General features: G+C 41.3%; 1 protein-coding gene across 19 annotated transcripts in view; it reads left to right on the top strand.

Annotated features, from left to right (window-relative positions):
- Positions 1-21,211, top strand: part of MBNL2 (muscleblind like splicing regulator 2) — a 111,046-nt gene that overhangs the window by 24,744 nt on the left and 65,091 nt on the right. For 11 of the 19 annotated variants that reach the window (XM_080598905.1, XM_080598906.1, XM_080598921.1 and 8 more), the window contains exon 2: positions 12,826-13,646. The exons of 7 other annotated variants lie outside the window; for them this stretch is intronic. In XM_080598905.1, coding sequence (XP_080455031.1) covers positions 13,473-13,646 — 174 coding nt within the window. In that variant the 5' untranslated portion in view covers positions 12,826-13,472. Of the gene's footprint in view, positions 1-4,922; positions 4,944-12,825; positions 13,647-21,211 lie in introns of those variants that run through there. One more of the 19 variants, XM_080598915.1, reaches the window with a different exon arrangement.

Genomic DNA, 21,211 nt, shown 5'->3' with positions numbered 1-21,211 from the left:
GGTTCCATGGTTACTGCTATTTCAGATGATGGACAGAGGGATAAACCTGGAGAAGGACACTTCAAATAGTTTTTCAGGATTTCTAAAGTCTATGTGTTGTAATAGAGTAGCTATCTCTGTAAAATCCAAATATTGGTAATGTATACTTTGCAGCACACAAAGTTGCACAGGATTACTTGAGGGCATAATTTTGACTGAGAGGGAGCTGGTTGACTTGTTCTTTTTTTTTTTTTTTTTCCTGGTCTGGTTTGATTTTATGTCCTACTTGCTATGTCCTGGAAATGGTGTATGAAATGAGAAGAACTCCTATCAAGTGTCACAGGCCTGTGTATATACAGGCTGGAGGTTAGAAGAGATAAAATCTCTTATTTACAAGCTAAGAAAACATTGCATAAAAATAAAGTGCATTCAAGAGAGAAATCTGTTAAGTCATTTTTGCAAAGTTGTTTTCTGAGATAGAAATGTGTAAGCATAATCACAGCAGTCCATTTTTTATGTTTATAAATGGACAGGATTTTATCTCTGAGTGATGTTTTTGGTGTTGTTTAATTGACCAAATCCAGAATATTTTTTGTGCTATTTGTTGACCTTGTCACACAGAAAATATTCTTCAGGGAAAGAAATGCTAGGAAAAAATGGTACCTTTTAAAAACAGTGCTGTCTATCAAGGTGAGAGTTACACAAGTTTAAAGGATTTTTTTTTTTTTGCATTACAGTTTTACACAGAAGTTATGCAAGGCAGTACAAAACAGAGTGTAAACCAAAATATTGATTTTAATAGCCGTTTGTGACTAAGTTTGAAGTACAACAAACGAATTAAACCTTTGAAAAGGCCAAAACTGTTTAGAGTTATTTTAAACAGTCCAAATCTTCTTCTGCAATTTGAGGAGAAAGCGCGCTCTTGCCAAAAGCCAGTTGCTTGTACTTAGTGTCAGTAGCATATCCATTGTTCGGAAATACTCAGGAACACCAGGCTGCGCTTAGCAGTTCCCAGCAGGAGAGAGAAATCTCTGCAGTTACAGGTAAGCAGAGATAGTAGGCAAAGGTCTGGAAAAGTGCTCCATCAAAACATTTCTGGGAAATGTGTTCAGTGGAAATTTTCACTGAAAACATACTGCAGCTCCTTGTTTTGATAGGATGAAAGAACTCTTATTCAACTTTCATATCAAAACAAAATTTATGATGTGTTCCTGAGTAACTGTGTGCTTGTCCATGATAACATTTAAGTTACGATAAAATGGTTCAGCCATATGAAAATAAAGTGTTCAGATGGAATTGTTTCAATATTGCTAAAAATACTTTTACTTTTTTCCCCTGATATTTTCCCCTTTCAGTCTAAGGAAGCATTGAGATACTGAGACTTCCTTCAGGAAAGTTTTCAACAAATCCTAGTTAGAGTAGGAAGGACTTTTTCCTATTGCTCTATTTCCATATAAAATAGCTGAGTTAAAATAGAGATGGATTTTCATTTCAATATTGATAAAAATTTGCGATCTGTTTTGAAGCACGGTTTAGAAACTAAATAGCCTAGGATTGGCACTGCCTATCCAGTCAGTGCTCCCACCTGTATCCATGCCCGTTTCAACTTGGAAGCCAGCAGAAATGAAAAGGAAGACTATACATTTAAAGTCGTTTTTACAACAAGCTTTGTTTCCTTTTGGAAATCTTAATGTTGTTTATCACAGAACGGTGTGTTTTGGGAGGCACCTTAAAGACCACCCAGTTCCAACCCCCTGCCATGGGCAGGGACACCTCCCACCAGACCAGGTTGCCCAAAGCCCCATCCAGCCTGGCCTTGAACACCTCCAGGGATGGGGCACCCACAGCTTCTCTGGGCAGCCTGTTCAGTGCCTCACCACCCTCACAGTGAAGAATTTCTTCTGAAATCTAATCTAAGTCTACCCTCTTTCAGTTTAAAGCCATTCTCCCTTGTCCCATCACCACACTCCATGACAAAGAGTCCCTCCATGTCTTTTCTGTAGAACCCCTTTAGGTACTGGAAGGCCAGTATAAGGTCATCCCAGAGCCTTTTCTTCTCCAGGCTAAACAATCTCAGCTCCTTCAGCCTGTCTTTGTAGGAGAGGTGCTCCACAGCCCTTTGATCATCCTCGTGGCCCTCCTCTGGACTCGTTCTAATCCATGTTGTTCTAGAAACGTCCATGTCCTTCTTGTGTTGGAGGCTCCAGAACTGAACACAGGGCTCCAGGTAGGGTCTCACAAGAGCAGAGTAGAGGGGGAGAATCACCTCCCACAAAGCTGCTGGCCACACCTCTGATGCGCCCCAGAAAGCTAACCATATCCTGGGCTGCAAGTGCATGTTGCTGGCTTGTGTTGAGTTTCCGATCAACCAACACCCCCGAGTCGTTCTCAGGGCTGCTTTCAGTCCATTCTCTGTCCAGCTTGTATCTGTGCCTGGGATTGCCCCAACCCAGGTGCAAGACCTTGCACTTGGCCTTGTTGAAATTCATGAGGTTCTCACTGAACCACCTCTCAAGCCTGTCCATGTTGTTGTTGGCAAACTTGCTGAGGGTGCACTCGATCCCGCTGTCCATGTCACTGACATAGATCAGAGAGGTAGTGGTTGCCCAGAGAGTTTGTGGATGCCCCATCCCTGGAGGTGTTCAAGACCAGGTTGGGTGAGGCCCTGGGCAACCTCATCTAGTGGGTGGCATCCCTGCCAATTTCACCAGACTGCCACAGCTTCTCGAGTATGATGGATAGTGGCATAGCAACTGAATCTGCCAGTTCCCTCAGGATCTTCTCATCAAGTCCCATGGACTTCAGCACCTTCAGGTTCCTTAGGCAGTCTCAAACACCATCTTCTCATACAGTGTTCCCCTTTCCTGTTTTAGACAGTTAAACTATGCACATGGCAGAAAACAGTACAAATTTACCTGATGGCTTTGTTCCTGGCCAGTGAACTTCCTCAGCTTCCTCCTGTGTATCCTTCTTGTCCATTGTTTTAAGTACTTTATCTCCCATTACTTATGTAAATATATATGTTTGTTTGTTTGTTTTTCTTTTTTTTTTTCCTACAATGAAACTGGGTTAAAAAGTAACTGTCTTCAAATGCCAACAGGTGATGAGATTTTTGGACCAAGATCAAAATGACCCATTTTTATTGGGTCAGCACTTCCTAATCAGAGCTCAGGCAAAAACGAAGGTCAGTACTGCATATCAACCCCCAAATTCATCATCCTGGAGATCAGAGAAAAAAAAAAGACAAATGTTTACTATCAGAGGTGGTACCTGCAGACAGTTGATGCACAGTTGTTCCAGTTATAACTCCTTCCTTTTGCTTCAGGATTAAATAGAGATTTTCAGGATTTCCTGGAAAACAGAAATTCACCAGAACTTGCAAGTACCCTGAGAAAAGCTCTTCTTTGTTTCTTTGCTATCAGTTGCAAAACCAATTTTTGAGGAAGAGCATTCTCTCTTTGAACTCATTATACACTGACAACAGAGTAGTAATTCATAAATGCAAATTTATTTAAATGTAAATTTCTATTATGTATTGTCAAATACAACACAGGTAGCCTCTGATTATTTTTTAATGTGGACAAATAAATGACACGAATTTTGAAAAGAAAAGGTCTTTTACTGTCATTTTCACATTGATCATGATTAGATATTTCCTTTATTCATCCTGGAGGACCAAAGATAATCTTTATGCTAAAAAAAAAAAAAAAAAAAAGGCAGGCTACGTTCAGAAGAGACTAATGAACTTATTTAATACTTTTTCCCCCCCCATACTTTGGGCCCATGTGAAAAAAAATCTTTTCTTTTTGACCAGGAGGGGTCTTTGAAAAATGGCTTTTAAGTGAAAGGTTTCAGCTTAGATTATTCAAAACCTTCACTGTCTGAATGTTGTCATAACATTCATTGTTTGAAGAAGATATAATAGAATTGCCTTTGAAGGTACTTGATAAGTCTGATACTCCATAGACATCAAGGTTAGGTCACTGTTCCGTGTTTCTAACTGCCATAAGATGTAAAGTATTTTGACATACACATTTAATCCATCTATGCAGTTTGTCCCATGAAATATGTAAGAAGTAAAAATCTTGCATCTGTTCAGCCTTGTGATTTTTTTATTTTTATTTTTTGGAAGTAAATAAAATTGGCTTTGTTTGTTACATGCATGCCACTAACGAAGAGAGAAAGGGGAATTGAATACTTGTGTTAAAATGGGCGCTGACAAAGGATTGCCTGGGCAACCCTTCGAGTAGCAAAGACACTCCAGATGATATTTATTTTTCCTGCTGTAAGTACTTCCCTGTTGTGATGAGTTGCCTTCAAAACGTGTTTGAGATTGTTGTGAAATGTTTAGGTTAGGGCAGGGCACAATCAGCGAGCCAAACTTTGGATCTTTTGGGCATGCTCTTGGGTTTTCCTTATTCTCTCCAATTCCCTGTTGGATTGTTAACATAGCATTGCTTTTAGGCCTATTTTTAGGTTATGGAGCTTGGGATGCAGAGGAAGGGATCTTGGTGTTTCTTCCTGTGCTGATGGGTTTTAAAAGCACTTCTCTCAAAGCTCCACTTTGGGTGGAAGGAAAGTGGACATCTTCTCTTCTGGTTTAATACATTCAGGGGTAGTAAAAAGACAGTAATAACACAGTAAAGGGTTTTTTGTTCGTGGTGGTGGGGTTTGGTTGGTTGGTTGGTTGGTTGTGGGTTTTTTTTGTTAGCCACCTTACTCCCCAGCTACATTTGCTGCTTTCAAACATGATGATGTGTTTCCTTCCATATCCACTCTCCTCTCCAGAGATGCCAATCTTTTGTCAACAGTTGCAAACCAGTCAGATTCCCTCCCACTTCTCATGCACGTGATGAAAGACACCGCTAACAGAGCAGCATTCAAAAAGGGAGTGGGCAAATCCATGGAAGAAAAATCAAGCAAGACCTATGAAATACAAAGGCATCAGTCTTAGGATGCTGGAGGTGGGAGTATATTCCTGGCAATTACCACACTCTTGCCTGCCCTGTTTTCATAATCTTCAGTAGATGTCTGGTATTTGGCCATGGTAGGAGACAAGATATTGCGCTAGATGGATATTTCAACTGACCTGTAAAAGTCAGCCTCATGTACTTTAGTGTCCTGTTCTCAGTTAAAAGGGAAATGGAGAAAATGGCCCAGAGATGAAGGTATCTAAGGACAGTGGTGCTTCCTGGAGGTTGTGCAGGAATCTGTACATCACAATGGATTTACTGCTTAAGAGGCAGTCGTAGTTAATAGCATTAGGTAGTGCTCTTGCTACATTCTCCTCCAGAGCTTTGTTTGGATGTGCCGTACAGCTTTCCAGAGCTGGGTAATTTGTTGAAATATATTATTAATAATGCTATTGGCAGTCTTATATGTATTTTCAGCTTGCAGGTTCTAAATTTACATGGAGTTATTGGTTCATTCAGAACTGTCCCTGTCTTTCACTGGAAAGGGATACTGTTTGTCACATAAATAAATACCTTCCTAAGTTCTGTCTTCTGGACTTAGTGTGAAACTGGAGTACAGAAAATAGAAAACTCACAGAAGCCTGAGCTCTTTTAAGTTGTGCTCCTTTGTAACAGCATGTTGTTTGGTCCTTTGGCAGGTGAGAACAGTCACTTGATCATGGATTCCCTCCATGCCAGTCCAGGACTATAAAAAAAAATTCAGAGTATATGCAAACACTCTTCTATAAATATTTTTACAGTCCTGAAAAACTGTAATGCATGTCTGTGGCCGTGTGTGCAGGACCTCCTAATGTACTGGGGTACCCTTCCCTGGGGAATCAGGTTTGATTAATAGCTGTTACATGGTGCACTCTGCCAAAAGCAAAACATTGGTGTTCACAAGAGGCCAAGTGATAACGTCATTGCTGCCAGGGATGATTAATTCTGCTCACAGAAGCACAGAAACAGAAATTGCTTTAACCCTCTTGTCAAGGTGGGAGCAGGATTTTATGTATGAAATTCATACAGCTAGAGGATGAAAACTTTTCATTGGACTTGAAAACAAGAAGTGTTTAAGTTACGGACTGTGAGAGAAGATGCAGACCAAGAAGGGAGGTGAAGGTTCAGTGGAGCAGGATGAAAGTAATTGTAAAAACCAAAAAAATGTTTGCTGGAAGAAGGGAAAACTGTTTTCTGCAATTGCGTTCTAACTGAAGCATAATGAGCTTTAGTTTTATCAGCATGACTTCTAAGCGCTTTGATGTTAGAAAATACTCTCGTGGGTTCCAGTCACCTACAGGCTTGAACTTCAGCAGAAATATTTCATGGTCCATTACCAAAGTAGTGCAGGGGACCGCTGAAAAGGTCCTGAGCTGTGGCTGTTGTTTCACAGCTGGCAGCACACTTTCCTCACCTGTTTCCCAGAGGACAAAGGACATTAGTGTTGTTATATCGTAAAGCCAGCTTCAAAGCACACCGACAGGTTTTTATAAGAAGCTCAGAGCTATACTGTAAATAGCGTGGAGCACACTGAAAACCTGAACCGCAGCGCAGCAGAAGGATCAACACGGCACATTAGTGATCTTGGCGAGGAGATTGTGGCTCATTTAGCAAAACTGATATTTAGAGGTCATGCTCAGTTCAAATAAACCAGACTGACATTTTCTAACCTGTCCCTGGACTTCTGTCAGCTTAAGTAAAAGAGTTAGGATCGACTCTTGGCAGGTTTACCATTTGAATTACAGTTGGTGAGTGTTCATCTCTGGTTGTATAACAGACAAGGAGAGGTGTTGCAACAGTTATCTCCAAGTCAAGCAAATAACATAAATAATGGGTCTTTTGTAAGTCAGGGCACATTTGATTCAGTAAAGTTCAGGTCAAATTAATACAGGAACTGGCATTAGAGTTTTAGTGGTTTTGGCTCCAAGCCACCTATCTGCTCAAGGCACTGGGCTACCTCCCTGATGGGACAGTTGTGTTTTCTTCCTCGTTTGAGCAATAATGGCTTGTTCAATGAAAAATGGAAGCTGCTCAATATCTTAAAAAAAAAAAAGTGTGGGGGGGAACACTGTAAATGATTAAAGAAATGTTCAAAATAACATATGAAATTTGTTGAAGAAAACGTCTTAATCACTTTCTGCTATAATTGAATGTTTTTTTCTTAAAATGCTATGGTGGCAGAAAGGTTTTCCATTCATGTTTTCCATCAAAGAACAGATGATGTGTCATGAAAGTTTTTCTTTTTTTTTCTCTTGTTTCTTGAATGTAGTGAATATTATTTCTGTGACTTCACAATAGTTCAGAAAAGAGCCAGTAGCCTGCTTCTGTTTCTAATACTTTAATTTTACTGACCTATGCTAAGACATTACTCTATGATACATTGTCCTGTCTTACTAGATACTCTAATATTGGGTTACATATCAAAAATATGAATGAGGCGTTAGAGATTGGTTCGCAAGGACACGAAACTGGCATTGTGCTCACTGATGAATGATACCTCTGTGTTGACTATCACTTTCTAGTCCTCTTTCCTAATCTGGTGGGCCAATGGAGTGAGAAAAGTTTATCTACCAAACAAAAATTTCTTGCATGTTCTGTCGTTGAGAATGTGATTTATTGAAATGTGATTAACAAGCATGCTGACTGACATATTGCTCGTCTGTAGGATAACTATCTTCCATTCACGGTAGCATCTTTTGAAATAAGATCCTCTGTTGGTTAACGGGTGATTTTGCACAGTGAGGCTTAAACCAGTGGGCTGACTCGATCGGCCTTGCTTTCCAGGGATGGGGAGCCTGTTCTTTCTGATAGGGCTTTATAAATAAATACACGACCTTGCAACTAAGAGCCAGACCTGCTGCAGCAGATAGGGCAGGTGGAGTGTGGGGAAGGGAGCAGGGATGCAGCCCATGGTGCCAGGCCCGTCAGCACCGGCCCTGTCCCAGTTGTCCAGCAGGTGTGAGGCATGGGCATGTTTCTATGGAGTTAGTCAGCATGGGTGAGGCAAGGCTTGTGGCTGCTTTTTGCTGCTCTTTCAGCTCTGTTCTTTGTCTAGGGAGGCAGATCGTAGCTGATCCAGCACGTAATGTGAAGTGGTATGAATGGGCAGTTGGTGACTTATCGGAAAATCTGCTGGAACAAAGTCAACTTTTGAAAGGCTATTAACAAACTTGAACTCATTGAGAGAGTATACCAGACCAGCACACTGTTGCGTGGAGCTTTATGTCCAGTTTTAGCACAGCCTTGCTTTCTTGAGCCTCTTGGTAGAGAGCCTGAGGGAGAACAAGAGAAGGCAGTTCGGGGTGGGTCAAGGAAACAGCAGGTAGGTGGCATTTAAATGATGCTGGCGTGTGCTCGTGGGTTTGTGGCGGTCACTTGATATGCAGCTCCTACTCGGTTTGGAGGCCTTGAATGCTATTTAAAGCACAAATAATGGAAAAAATGACATTTAAAAGAATGTAACAGTGAGGAGTAGGTGAAAAGCTGAAGTGCAGTCCCACCATCCTTTGGACTGAAGTGCCTGCCAGTGTCCCCTGGCTGTGTGGCAGTGTCCTGAGTGCTTTGAAAATGGAGTCCACAGTGCAGCTGCAAGTATGATGTATGGCTTCATGGGGTTTGGATACCTTTTCCCGGTTTTAAGGGTGAGAGGTCACGTTCAGTAGCTGCCAGACTTTGAATATCTGTATTTCCATTATGAATATACAAGATATTCAAGTCAATCTGGTTCTGCTTTATATAGAAGACTGCCTTACATATTAGGTTTACACATGGAATCTTTCCATAGGTTTTGAGTCTTTTTGACTCATAGGCTTTTTGAGGGGGAAAGAATGGGTGTGCGTGTGCATCCAGATTTCATTTTTTTGTCTCTCTTCAAATGGAATTTGAAGCTTTTCTGGTAGAACAGCACTTTGATGTTGGCAGGAGCAGCTGACCATAGCAGCAAGGTGCTGCTGGCCAGCAGTGCCAATGGCTTCATGGAGGCAGAAACCTCTTGGCTTGTGTTTGGATTTAATGGAATGTCCTGGGACGCCTGTCCCAAGTAAAATAGCTGGCTTGAAACTAGTAAGTCCAAACTGAAGGTGGAGGCTACGCTGAGGGTATTATTTCTTATGGATTAGTTTACGTCCCGGACAAATATCTGGAACTGACTGAACATCATGGGAATCTGAGAGCAATACGCGGCTTAGACATTGTTGCTAGCTTGCGAACTTGCATTGTGGAGCGTGAAGTTAGTGATGGTTATGGTTAACATCTAATTTTACGCGACAGCCTGTTCGCAGCTGCCTACAAATGACAATTACCTGCAGAGGTAACTCTTTGAAGATGAAGTCTTAGCTCGTTGCTACACAGTATCAGCTGAAGCATGAAAATATCATGTCCAGGAAGCCTCAGCTTCTCCATTACACAGATACTACATAATCCATCACTACATAATCTGTCAGATAAGTAAAACCAGAGCAGCCCATATTTTGTGTCGAGCAAGAGCTCCTATTTTCCAGCTGAGCGATCCACTGGTTTATAACAGGGCAGGGTTTTGTGCTCGCTTGAAACTCCAAAAGCTGCTGGCTGCTTGGTGTGCAAGCTCAGAATTAAAACCTTCTTTGGGGGCTCCTAGCTCCTGAGTGCTTTGCCATGCTGATACTTAAAGGGATTTTATTAGTATTATTTTATTATTTTACTGGGAAGCCTTCTTTGCCTACTTGGAAAAGGAGAAAGGATTTTGAGATTTAAAACAGAAGTCTAAAAGACTCTTTCCTGCTGTCTCAGAACATGAGATTGGCAGAAGCCTCCTACTCTTCTACACCTTGATAGCTTTCTGCAAAAGGCATCTGAAAGGAGGTATCTAAAGCCATGTAGCTTTTCCAAATAAATGTCCATGAATTTATTTAATTACTTAAATAACTATTTAATAATTTATTATTATTTAATTATTTATTAACAGACAAACAAACGAACAAAAACTAGATGAAACCCCAGAGCAAACCAAAAAAGCAAACCTTTCTGCCTGGGTAAGGGACCCAGTTACTGCTGAGTCTGTAGTCTGGTGAGGTCCCATTGCTTTAGCAGGACAGCTGGCTTTGCTGGTATTGTGGGATGCAAATCAAAGTTAGAAGGGGTGGAAAGAACAGCAGAGTTCACACTTGCTGGGGGCCCCAGTGTTCTCCATATGGGTGGGCTCTGCAACACACATGGTCAGAGTGGGCTGTGAGGTTAGTAATGGCTTGTGGCCTGAGAGGTATTTTATGGGGGCTTTTTTACTATTATTATTTTATTGCAATGTCTTTCATAAATCCTCTGTTTCTTTCCCTCATTTACTTCCATCTGTTTACCAAAACCACTGGATTTGCCCCCATAACCATATTCTCTTTTGCCTTCCTTCTAAAATTCCTTCTCCCTTTTTCTCCCTCAATCTTTCATTCACACCCATCTCATTTTTTGGTCACTTCCCGTAAAGCCCCTCCCTTTCTTCCTCTCCCTCCCTCTCTATCCCCTTTCCATAACCAACCATTTTATTTTCATTCTTTCTATTCCCATATTTTCCTCCTCTTGAGCTCTTGCCTCACGTCTGGAACTCCTACATTCCTTGTTTCCTCCTATAGTGGTTTTTATTTCAGTTTGTATATTCTCTCCCTTCTTCTTGTATTACTTCCCTCTCAAACTCCAGCTTTCCAAGCAGCACTTCTTTGTTCGTCCTCAGTGCTTCTTTAGATGTCAGATAGTATCGTTATTTTTGACAAGATACGAATTTATGAGAAAAACTTTTCAAGCTCCCCTTTCTTTAGAAATTCTCCATTAGGATGTTGATATATTAAGGAGATAGAAAGTATGATGAGGTTGTGCTTCACTCCTCTTCTCCTCTCTACTCCCCCACCCCATACGCTTTGTGGTGTTAGTTCTTGCTGCAGTCTCATGAATCTTGTATGGGATTCTGTTGTGCTCATTTTTTTAAAAACCATGGCTACGGCCATTTATATAATGTAGGCTGTTTGCATTGCTACCATGCGTAAAGTCTGTTTTTCTTCAGTCTTCACACCTACTACGTGAGAAATGACTTTGTCATTTTTAGTAGTATGCAGTGCAGCAGAGTATTACTACTTGTGATTGTGAGCAGTGTGCAGTTTAACATTTACCCTTTTCCTAAAATTTCAGTCTGTCTCCTACATATGTTACTGAAAACCATTGCTGGCATTTCTGAATTTGAATGGGTGGCTCTAGAAGGAATATTTTCTCTTTTGCATTTAGCCAGCTACATCATCGGCCCAGCAAGCCGTCTGCTCAACAGGGTTTTTTGGAAAGGCTCTCCTTTTCTTTCCTCCCCTCTTTCCTTTTAATCATTTAGGAGTATTTTCTCACCATTTTGTACATTTTCAGCTTAACCTCACTCTTCATCGATGCTGTGGGACAACATCAATAGAATATTTGATTAAATGAATATTTAATTCATATCCTATACAGTGCTACAGTTGGGTAACTTTTAAAATATACTAACTCTAAACGTACTAATTTAAAATGTACTAATTCTAAGGCTACCTAAGTATCATCCAGACACATCTTATTACATGTTTGATTTGAAACTGAATTTTCAGGCAATTAGCATTGCTTTACCTGTATTAATGATAGTAGTAGCAAATTCTGTTGCAGGTATCAGTCACATAGTGAAATCCTTTTTGGTAGCATTACTAAGCAATAGAAGAGCCTTTTGATATGAAGACTTGGAAGTCAGAACTGGGATCTGTTCCTGAAACCGTGTGTGAGTAATTCTTACTCGCATTACTAGCAATCCCAACTCCAATTAAATAGGATGAATCCAAGCACAGGATGGTAATTATTCTGGCATGGGAAAGCTGTCAGTGTTTTTAGAGCTATTTTTATTGCTGCATTTTAAAACATCACTTATTCCAGTCTTCCTTCTTTCTTTATTCTTCTTGCATAAAAATAATCCATCAACTGTTTCTGGCTGGTATCTGCAAAGGGAAGTTTGTGTGTTCCTTTGAAGCTGAACAGGAGGAAACATCATGGCCATGGTTTCACCGTCTGCGTATAATATAGTCATTTATTAAAAATTGTTTATAACATCTAACCCTTTGATTTTCAAACCTGTTTAGCTGTAAAATATCCTGGGTATTTTATAGTCGTAAAATAGCTTAAGTTCCATATTTAAAAGCCTTTTATTTTGATGCTGAACCATGTATTTGTAAAGGTAAATGAAAGCCAATTTAATCAAAGAAAATTTCAGATAGAGGCTGCTTCATACTAGAAATAACTCATTAGAGGATGATGACTTAGAGTAGTGAGCCCTTTCATGAAGCCTTTCTGAAACAACCTTTAGCATAACAGGGAAACTCATGCTATTTTCTGGAGGTGTAAGTTTTTGTGTTTTTTTTTTCCTGTAATTTTGGGATGACAGTTCTTTGGGATTTCTTTGTTGTAGAGAAACAGAGGGAGAGAGATGAGAAATCTGAACAGAATATTACCATCTTCATTTCTAAGGAAGAACAAATAAAAAGTAGCAGTTTCTAATATAATAATACAATCTGAAGGGCCAAATGATAAATTAATGGAAACTGGTTCTTGTATATTGTTTTGGAGACTAAGCACATTAGATTGAATTGTTTCACAACCAGCATGCCTAATTATTGTGTCTGCCACATTCATCTATTTAAATCATTCCCAACTTTTGGATTGCTGCCTAGAATATTACTGCAGTACGTGTTTCAACTGGCTATTCCCTTGTCATGCACTGCTTCATGAAGGATGCTGATTTTCTCTGGAAAAAGAAATAGAAGCGAGTATTGGCAGTATATTTATAATACCTGATAAGAAGTGATGATAGATCTCATAATGTTGATGTGAATGAGCTGAATGTGAACTGATATTGTATTTGTTTTGTCAGGTCAGTGATTTAAAAAGTGCCTTTGTGAAGTCACTTTTATGAGAGAGGACTGCTACGCCTGTGTTTTCAAAATACTGTCTTTGCCAGCTAGACGTTGCCTTGACCTTACCCGTGGCAGAAGATACCTCAACTGTCTTGATTTGCCAATTAATTGATGGGAAACTGAACTCACCGTAAAAACAGGAAGAAGAATTATTATTAGTGGGACACAAACAAATGACTGCATTGCTTTTCTTGTGTAATCAATACCAGCAAGCGACCTGCAGCAAGCTAGTATTCCATCAAGGAGTGCCATTGCATTGAAGGACCTGTGCTTGAAACCGGTGCATCAGTGATACAATCAGCAGACCCACACGTTTTACGGACAGAAATGCTACTGAGCATGGTCATTTGCAGCCAAAAGTCTACAAGTGGGACTTAATGATTGATGAGTGACTGCTTGCTGATAAACTTTCTCTGTTTATTCTGTGTTGTGTGAGTCGGACATCATTAATCGTCCCCCACTTTATTTTTTTAACTTTCTTTTCAATCGGAATTATTTTTTGGTGTTTTTTTTTTTCTCCCCCTCCTTTCGTCAGTAGTTTTGGAAATTTCTTTGGCATAATTCACTTGACAGCAGTTTACAAGTTCTAATTCAGCTTTTCATCATGGCTTTGAATGTTGCTCCTGTAAGAGATACAAAATGGCTAACGTTAGAAGTGTGCAGGCAGTTTCAGAGGGGAACTTGTTCACGCTCTGATGAAGAATGCAAATTTGCACATCCCCCTAAAAGTTGCCAGGTTGAAAATGGAAGAGTTATTGCCTGCTTTGATTCCTTAAAGGTAAGGAAGAAAATTGCATGTGTAGTGAAAATACTAATATATTGTGTTGAAAGCAAAAAAATGAAATTGAGTTACAGCTAATCAGAAAGTAATTTGTTCTTGGTAAGAGGTGTGTTAATACAAATGTTATTTGTCTTAACTTTTATTTATTGAAGCTTTGAAAAGATTTCTTTCTAAGGATTTTTCTTTTCCAGTGTCAGTATGTTGTTTACTAAAATGTCCTATAACTGGGGGATACAGGATTGCTTACAGCTTGTATGACAACTGTAGTCACCCGAGTACATTTTATGAATTGCCATTGTTTCACTGCAAACGAAGATACATGGTGGCAGAGTACTGGGCCATTATCAGTGTGCTAATGAGGCAAATGATATTAAAAAAGGACATTTTCATTTAAATCAACAGAAGTAAGAAAAGCCTGTCCATCAGTTTAGACACAACAGATGGTTTACCCATGGTGTTGTGGACTCTAAGATAAATGAATAGCATTTCTTATTACATATATTGATAGTGCATGTAGCCACATAAGTTCAGAACAAAGTGAGGGGTTTCTCTCCCTTGGAGAAAAATTAGCAATTATATTGATAGGCAATCAACTTCTTCTGACTTGCTAATGACATCAAGCAAGCTTTAGAGAACTATTTAAAAAGTTTTGCAAAAATACTTTGTACTGTAGAAAGGACTTTTAATAACCCCATGGGATTTGGGGAGTACACAGTGTTTTCTGTGAAGAAATGTTTGTATTCTCATGTAAACAGAAGGAAAATACTTTTTTTTGCATGTAAATAATGCACAGGGAAAGTTAACCATATGAGATTTTATTTTAAAAGTTTTACTAATTGCTTTGTCTTTTGGTCACGGGAGAATGTCTTGACCTGTTTTTCAAATTTGGCTCTGTAATTCAAAATTTAAGTTACTCACCAAGAACTCCTATTATGCAAACATCAGTGTGAATGAGAAGAAAATTGTGCTGTTTAAAAACGTTACTTTAGTTTCATTTTACATTCTTTTTTTGTGTGTGCAGTGCAAAACACTGTACTAGGCATCTCCTTTTTTCTGGGTTTTCTCATTTTTTCTCTTCTTCTAAAGATTTAGAAGAAGGTGACTTAGTGGAAATATTTGAGAGGGGTTTACGTTCCGTATATCCTACAAGCCAGAACAGCACCTTTGGAGTCATCACAGTATGTCATCGAGTGCTATTAATGACCTTAATCCATGGATTACTGCACGATAAACTGTAACAGCTTCTTTGTAGATGTTCTAGTATATTGGTCGCTTGCCAATGGGATATTTTTTTTTTTCTTAAGCAGGCAGGCTAGCATCTGCAGCAAATGGGCAATAAGTAGCTTTTACAGAAAATAAGCAAGTCAGTAGAATTTTTTCAGATGCAATTTTTTACCCTTTGTAGAGACTCGAGAAATACTTTATGGGCTGCCAAAGAGATTTAATTTTAAACTAAGGCTTTGTTTGTTTGTTGATAGAACTGTTAGATTTTGAATTGGTCAGACTGTGGCTTAATCCTTCATTTCTGACATCAAACCTCAATCACAGTACAAGAATTTGTGGTTCGTCCCTATAGCCCTGGAAGCAAGGGATTAATGTGAGAGGAAAATCAGTCTTAGGCACTTCCGATTCCCCTACCAAAAGAGTTTTTAAACAATATAGAACTTGGCAGCGAGGCAAATCCCTGCCAAAGCAATTCTTAATTTCAAAGTCTAGAAGTACAACCACCCTAGTAGCCATGCAGACAAACAGAACTGGAGAAAAACCCAGCCAACATAAAACCTTTGAGTCTATGTCCCCTCCTATTAGGGGGGCGGAAAGGGAGCCCGTTTTATGAAGCTGCCCTGCTCACATCAGGTTTTGCTGCAACAAGAAGCCCCGTTGTGCTGTGCTGCTTTCTCTGCTGGGCAGGAGGCTGGACACGGGGTGAAGGGGCTCAGTCCACCCTGGGGTGGTAGGGTTGGCCAAGCGGCTGGTTTGTAGGGCAAGAAGCTGCTGCTGCATCTTCCTGGCCGAAGTGGAGGTGGCGAAGCATGCCAGTGCTGCCTGACTCACCCCAGTGCCAGTGCCGCTCCCAGTCCCCATTGCCTCCCCTGACAGCACAGGATGTTTGTGGCTGAGGTGCCAGTTATTCGGGCTGGAGGCTTTTGTGCCGGGATGATCACCACCCAAGAATCGAAACTTGTGTTGTAGCCAAAGCTAATAACGCGGCGAAGAGAGATCCTGAGGGATCTCTGTGGGTAACTCACTGACAACCAGCCTCATCGCTCAGCGGGAGGAAGTCCAAAACCATTTAAAAAATGCAGTCAAAGTAAGCGAGTGTGCTTTGTTCTCGTGCAGTAGGTCGCCAGCTCTGATGGCTTGGCGCTCTCAAACCTGGTGTTGGTGGCCGAGGCCGAGCAGCCCTGTCCTGCCCCCTGCTCCGTGGCATCACCCCCGAGCAGCTGGCAGAAGGGAGCAGGTACCCGTGCCTCCTGTGCCGTGCTTCTCAAGTCCATTTGATGAAATTGCAGGTAAAGATGAGATCAGACCAAGAAGCCAAACTGTGGCCTGAAGGCACAGAGTTGGAGGCTCGGGTTTCCTTCCACCGACTGCTGCGGGCAGGCTGACAAGGTCTCCAGAGCATCAGGCAGAGCTGTGCACCAGCGTGTGGTGCCTGACCTCCTGTACACGGAAAGCTTTCAGAAATTGTTCCAAGTGCAGGGCTCTGTCAGCTCACATCCTTGCAGCCATTATCTGCGTTATTCCGAAGGGTGTTTGGAAATTGGTGCATATACAGCAAGAACGGGGCCGGGTAGCGCAATTCGTTTATGCTGCCGGTTGAGAGACTTGTGTCATTAGTCACATAAATCTGTCTGATGTGTGGCTTTCTGCAGTGCTGGTGTTAATCATACAGTTTCAGAATAACGCTTTGGAATTCAACAGGCGGGATAGCAGTTATGAAAATAAACAAACAGTCTGGAGTTATAGATAAAATCAGAATTTAATTAAAAGAAAACAAGAACTGTTTTCCTTGCTGAACACTGAACCACACTTTAATGTGGACAATTATTTAGAGTTTATTTACATAATATTTAGAGCTTTGGAGATTTAGCACTTTTACTGTCTTGGCTCAGTGTACCTGCTGTAAAAATAAATTAGTAAGTTAAGGGTCCTTGAATAAACATCTTCCTACCTAGGGAAGGAGCAGATTTTTTTTAAGTCTAATGTTGAGGTATGTATTACATTTATGTGGTGCCTAGTAGTTACTGCAGCTGCATAAGAAATCAGTCAAACACAAGACAGAGCACTCAGACTGGCTCTCCTTTAACCACATACCGTAAGGGTCCCTGTTTGGGGGAGGGACGTGCAGCCTTCTGCCGTGTTCTTCCTTCCGGGTTCCTGGGACAGAAGAGGAATTGTGGTGTCCTTATCTGCCAGAAGCACCTTTACTCTGACTTTGCCCTTAGCCTCATGGTCGGTCAAAGGTAGTAAAAGCTAGTGTTAAGAAAGGAAATAATCCCAGTCGGGGCCACTCGCCTCAGTGCCACACCACATCCTCCTTTGGGCTACCACCACCGTCTTGTGGCTGTGCAGTACACCAGGCTGGGAAATTGATTGTGGTTAAAACGAAGTTGTTGGTGTTGTAGTTGCTGCTGACAGAGGGGAGAAGGGCTGTGTGGCAGCAGCAGCTACAGGGGACCAGCAGAGCACTGGATTACTTCTGTCACCGATAGTGCTGTGGCCTTAGTCCCTGGCTTCAAGAGTAATGTGATTGCATCAGAATCAAAGCTTTCCTGTATTAAAGGAGTATATTTGTAGGTCTACTGGTTCCAAGTAAAAGGTCAACAAAATTTAATGAAGAGTGTTTGCTTTTAACTCAAAAGGGATTTTTGGCTCTGAATACCTGTCCTTGTAATACTTGACTTTAAACCCAGCAGAAGTTGCAACAACAGCCCCTCAAACCGATTACAGTTTCGAGGATCCAAAATGCTCACTGTTGAAGACTGTCTAGGCTCTGACTATCCTTCATCTGTACAATGCTCCAGGCTAGACAGAAATAGCTAACAACTAATGAGTCTGGTTCAAATTCAGGCCAGAAACTTGCCAATGCCAGGTCCTGCCACATGGACCTCTGAGATAGGGCTCGGTGTTTGTTCCTCTGCTTGGTGAGAGACAGAGCCTGCCCTGGCTTAAAGAGGGCACTTTGGGGGGTTAGGAGTGTGTAGGGGATCATTCCTGGTAATCCTGTTGGTGCTGATACAGCAGCTGGCAGATAAGCACCCATTAACCCCTCACAGCGTTGCCTCCAGCACCTGGACTCCCACCGACAGGAGCCCTCCACAGCTCTGCCAGCCGATGCGACACCCGAAATTGAACCAGGCAAGTGGCTCCTGCTAACTTAATGTCAGGATGAAAGTGGCTCCCAGCTAATCCATTTGCCTGTGCCTGACACGGATTAAAGCATACTTACATGACGAAGCCCAGAGCATTGCCGGTGGATGGAAAGCAGGGAGCTGGTGAGGAAGCACTGCTAGAACCAGAGCCTCATCTGCTGCCTTAAACCTTCCTGAAGCCTTTCTGGGGCTGTTTGCTTCCCCTTACAAGTTCCCATTTGGATGCTGCAGTGGTTTTAGGTCTGTGAAGAGGCCTGTTTAAGGGGAATTTTCAGTTTCAGGAACTCCTCTGTTTATGTTTTCATACTTCTCTCTCAGTTCAAGTAGCATAATTCTTTAAAAGTGAAGAACCTGGATGTGTAACACTTCATATATCACATGCAGAGTCCTCCAAGTTCAACACTGTAAGCAAACCTGTTTTCAGGACTTTCTAGTTTTGCTAGTGGTAAAGAACAAAATCCTTTCAAAGGAATATTAATATATAATCTAATCTCAGGGCCAAGAACATGCAGAACTTTGCTGTATTTAAAAAACATATATTAAAATGAATAGTGATGTCTGTGAGGGGGAGAGGGGAGAAGCTTGGCAGATAAAAAAATATGTTCATGTGCATTTCAGCAAGAGCTGATTCTCACATTCTCAGGCTAGTCTAGCTTTTAAATTATGGTCTGATTTCTCTTGACTCAGATTTATATCCTTTCTGCTAGTTAGCTACTAGAAGGATGCATTGTCTAAGCTAGTATAGACAACAGAGGGGGTATCTTAAAGATACTGTCATTGCAAATTTCATGGTGATGACAAGAGAATGAAAGCATCTCTATGGCTAAAGATGGATTTTTCTGTATTTTTCTAATCTATTTACTAGTGTATAAATACATTGAACTGTTCTATTTATTGAGCCAGCAGACTAGTGTGAACTGTTCATTTGCATTTTCATGAAAGCCTTTTAAGAACATGCCTATCTGGTCTCATTTGGCAGTACAGAATAAAAGGTAATTGAAAGCTGTACAGAGAGACCTGTTTATCAAGTTAAAAGGGTTCCAGGAAAAAAAAGAAATTTTAGGAACATCCACTTTGTTGAAATATCTGGAACTGAAAAGAATCTGTTTAAGATGGACTCCAGTTTTATTTAGAAAAAGGGGGGGAAAAAAGCCCTTGTAAACTGAGCAGGCTGAGTGATCTTAGGGTTAGGATACACTAGCTAGTCATTTGCATTTCTGTGGTTCTTTTGGGGATCTCTAAATGTTTTACAAATGTCAAGGAATAAGGATCATATCACACTGTGGGGTCGATGATACCTGCTCTCACTTTGCAGTTGAGGCAGTCTGGACAGATTCTAAGTGTGCACCGTAGGCAGAGGGGACTGTCTAATTTTGTCTGTACCAGAAGACATTTAAATGAGTGTTCGTAGTGTTTTAGCTGGCTGAATTTCTGCCTATCACACAGTTATGTGGTGTGACTCTCTTTGAAGACAAGGTGAGTTCAAGGGCTGTGCCTATAGGTGGTGGGAACAGGGGAAGAGTGACTGAAATGGGCAAACTCATTTCTCCTGGGCGACAGCATCACTTGTTCCTTACGGGCCCATGAATTTTGCCTGCTTTGCTGCATAGTGACCTAATTCCGGTTGGATGGAGTAGATTTAGGATCTGAGGAAGTGGAAATTGCAGCCCAAAACCATTCAGGTGGAGGATTCAGAATCCAGGTCTCTTATTCCTGCTGATGGATGCGTTATCCATATAGAAGGCGGAGCAATGAGTTCAGTCATATCACTTCTTGTTCACAAATGTTTTCACTCCTAAAAGCCCAAAAAGCTACAGGTAGCTGGGAACACCTGGCAGAAGCTTTCCTGTCTCTGAATTGCAGAGAAGTGTGGGCATGAAGAGAAAGTGTTGATCATGGCCAGTTTTAGCATCCTGAGAATTAATTCTGTGGGCTCCCTCTGTGGTCGGAATAGCTGTGACCACCCTGTGTCCAGTAAGGGCCAGTAGTGCATATATAGGAGGAGGTGTGCAAGCATGCAAGGCTTCCTGGGGTGCTGTCCTAGCTGCCAGTGGGCTGCTGCTCAGAGACTTTGGCAGCCAGACACGATGTGGCTGTACCTGATAGCTCTCAGGGAACATCTTTCCCCTGGGTTTTTCCTCTCTTTTTTGAACCATGCACACCTTCAGCACCCACAACATGCTGCAGCAAGGGTTTCCATAACTTCCTTACACACAGTGTGGAAACTGTCTTCTGCCATTCATCTCAAACCTCCTGGTTTCACTTGATAACCCACAGTTCTTGTACTGGAACAGCAGAAGAGAACCTGCTGAGAATTATCCTTAGGATTAATCTAATTTAGTTTTTCCCCCTGACTTCCCTCTGGAAGGGTCATGTTTCTCCCCAGTGAGCTCAAAAGAATGAGAGAAGACACATTATTTTAAATCTGCTTCCTGGGACAGGTATGCTTCATGAAGGCCCTGCTTTTTGGGGGCATGGGAATTTAATGGCTTGGAATAAAGTGCAGGGGATGAAATGTTGTGTGAAATTATGTTGCCCTTTTTCCTGATGCTGTGGGCATGGCTTCATGTTATACCCAACCCGTGCAACTGTGAGCTGCTACAGAAAGAGATGGCTACATCCAGTCCTGTATCCTATCACACCTAACTCCATTTTCTTAATCTTTGTTCAAGTAGTCATGCAGCCATGCAACTTGTTTGAGCTGGTCCATAGGAAATGAGAAGAACTGCATTAAATGTAATGTGAAACTATGAATGTAGGCAGCAAAATCTAGTGTCATTGAAGTACAATGGAGTTTAAGAAAGGAAAATCTCTTTCTGGAGGTGCCCTTTATCTCTGAGTTCAGGGGCTTGCAGTTATTTCCTGCCTTGTCAATCATCTGTTCTTGTTTGTTTTCTGCAAAACCCTCTGTATTCCTATTTTCTCCTGCAGTCCTCCCAGCATACACAAGCTCCTTAAACACTTCCTTTTTTTTCTCTTTGCCTCCTTCCCCTGTGTTCACCTAGCTGTGTTTGTGCTAGCTGTGCTGGCTTAACTAAAGGCACGGTTAAAACCCAGCGAGCTGAAGCACTCTGCAGACACACTTAAAGATCCATGAACTTGGCTGACCATGAATTGGTGAGAAGAGACTCAAACAAGCCTTCACCTGAAGTGATACAGTGTTTAGCATTTCTTTTTTTTTTTTTT

Source organism: Anser brachyrhynchus (assembly GCF_964034855.1).
Source record: "Anser brachyrhynchus genome assembly, chromosome: 1".
NCBI classification, from domain to species: Eukaryota; Metazoa; Chordata; class Aves; order Anseriformes; family Anatidae; genus Anser; species Anser brachyrhynchus.
Note: the sequence above shows the minus strand (reverse complement) of the source record. Positions and strands in the feature narration are given on the sequence as shown.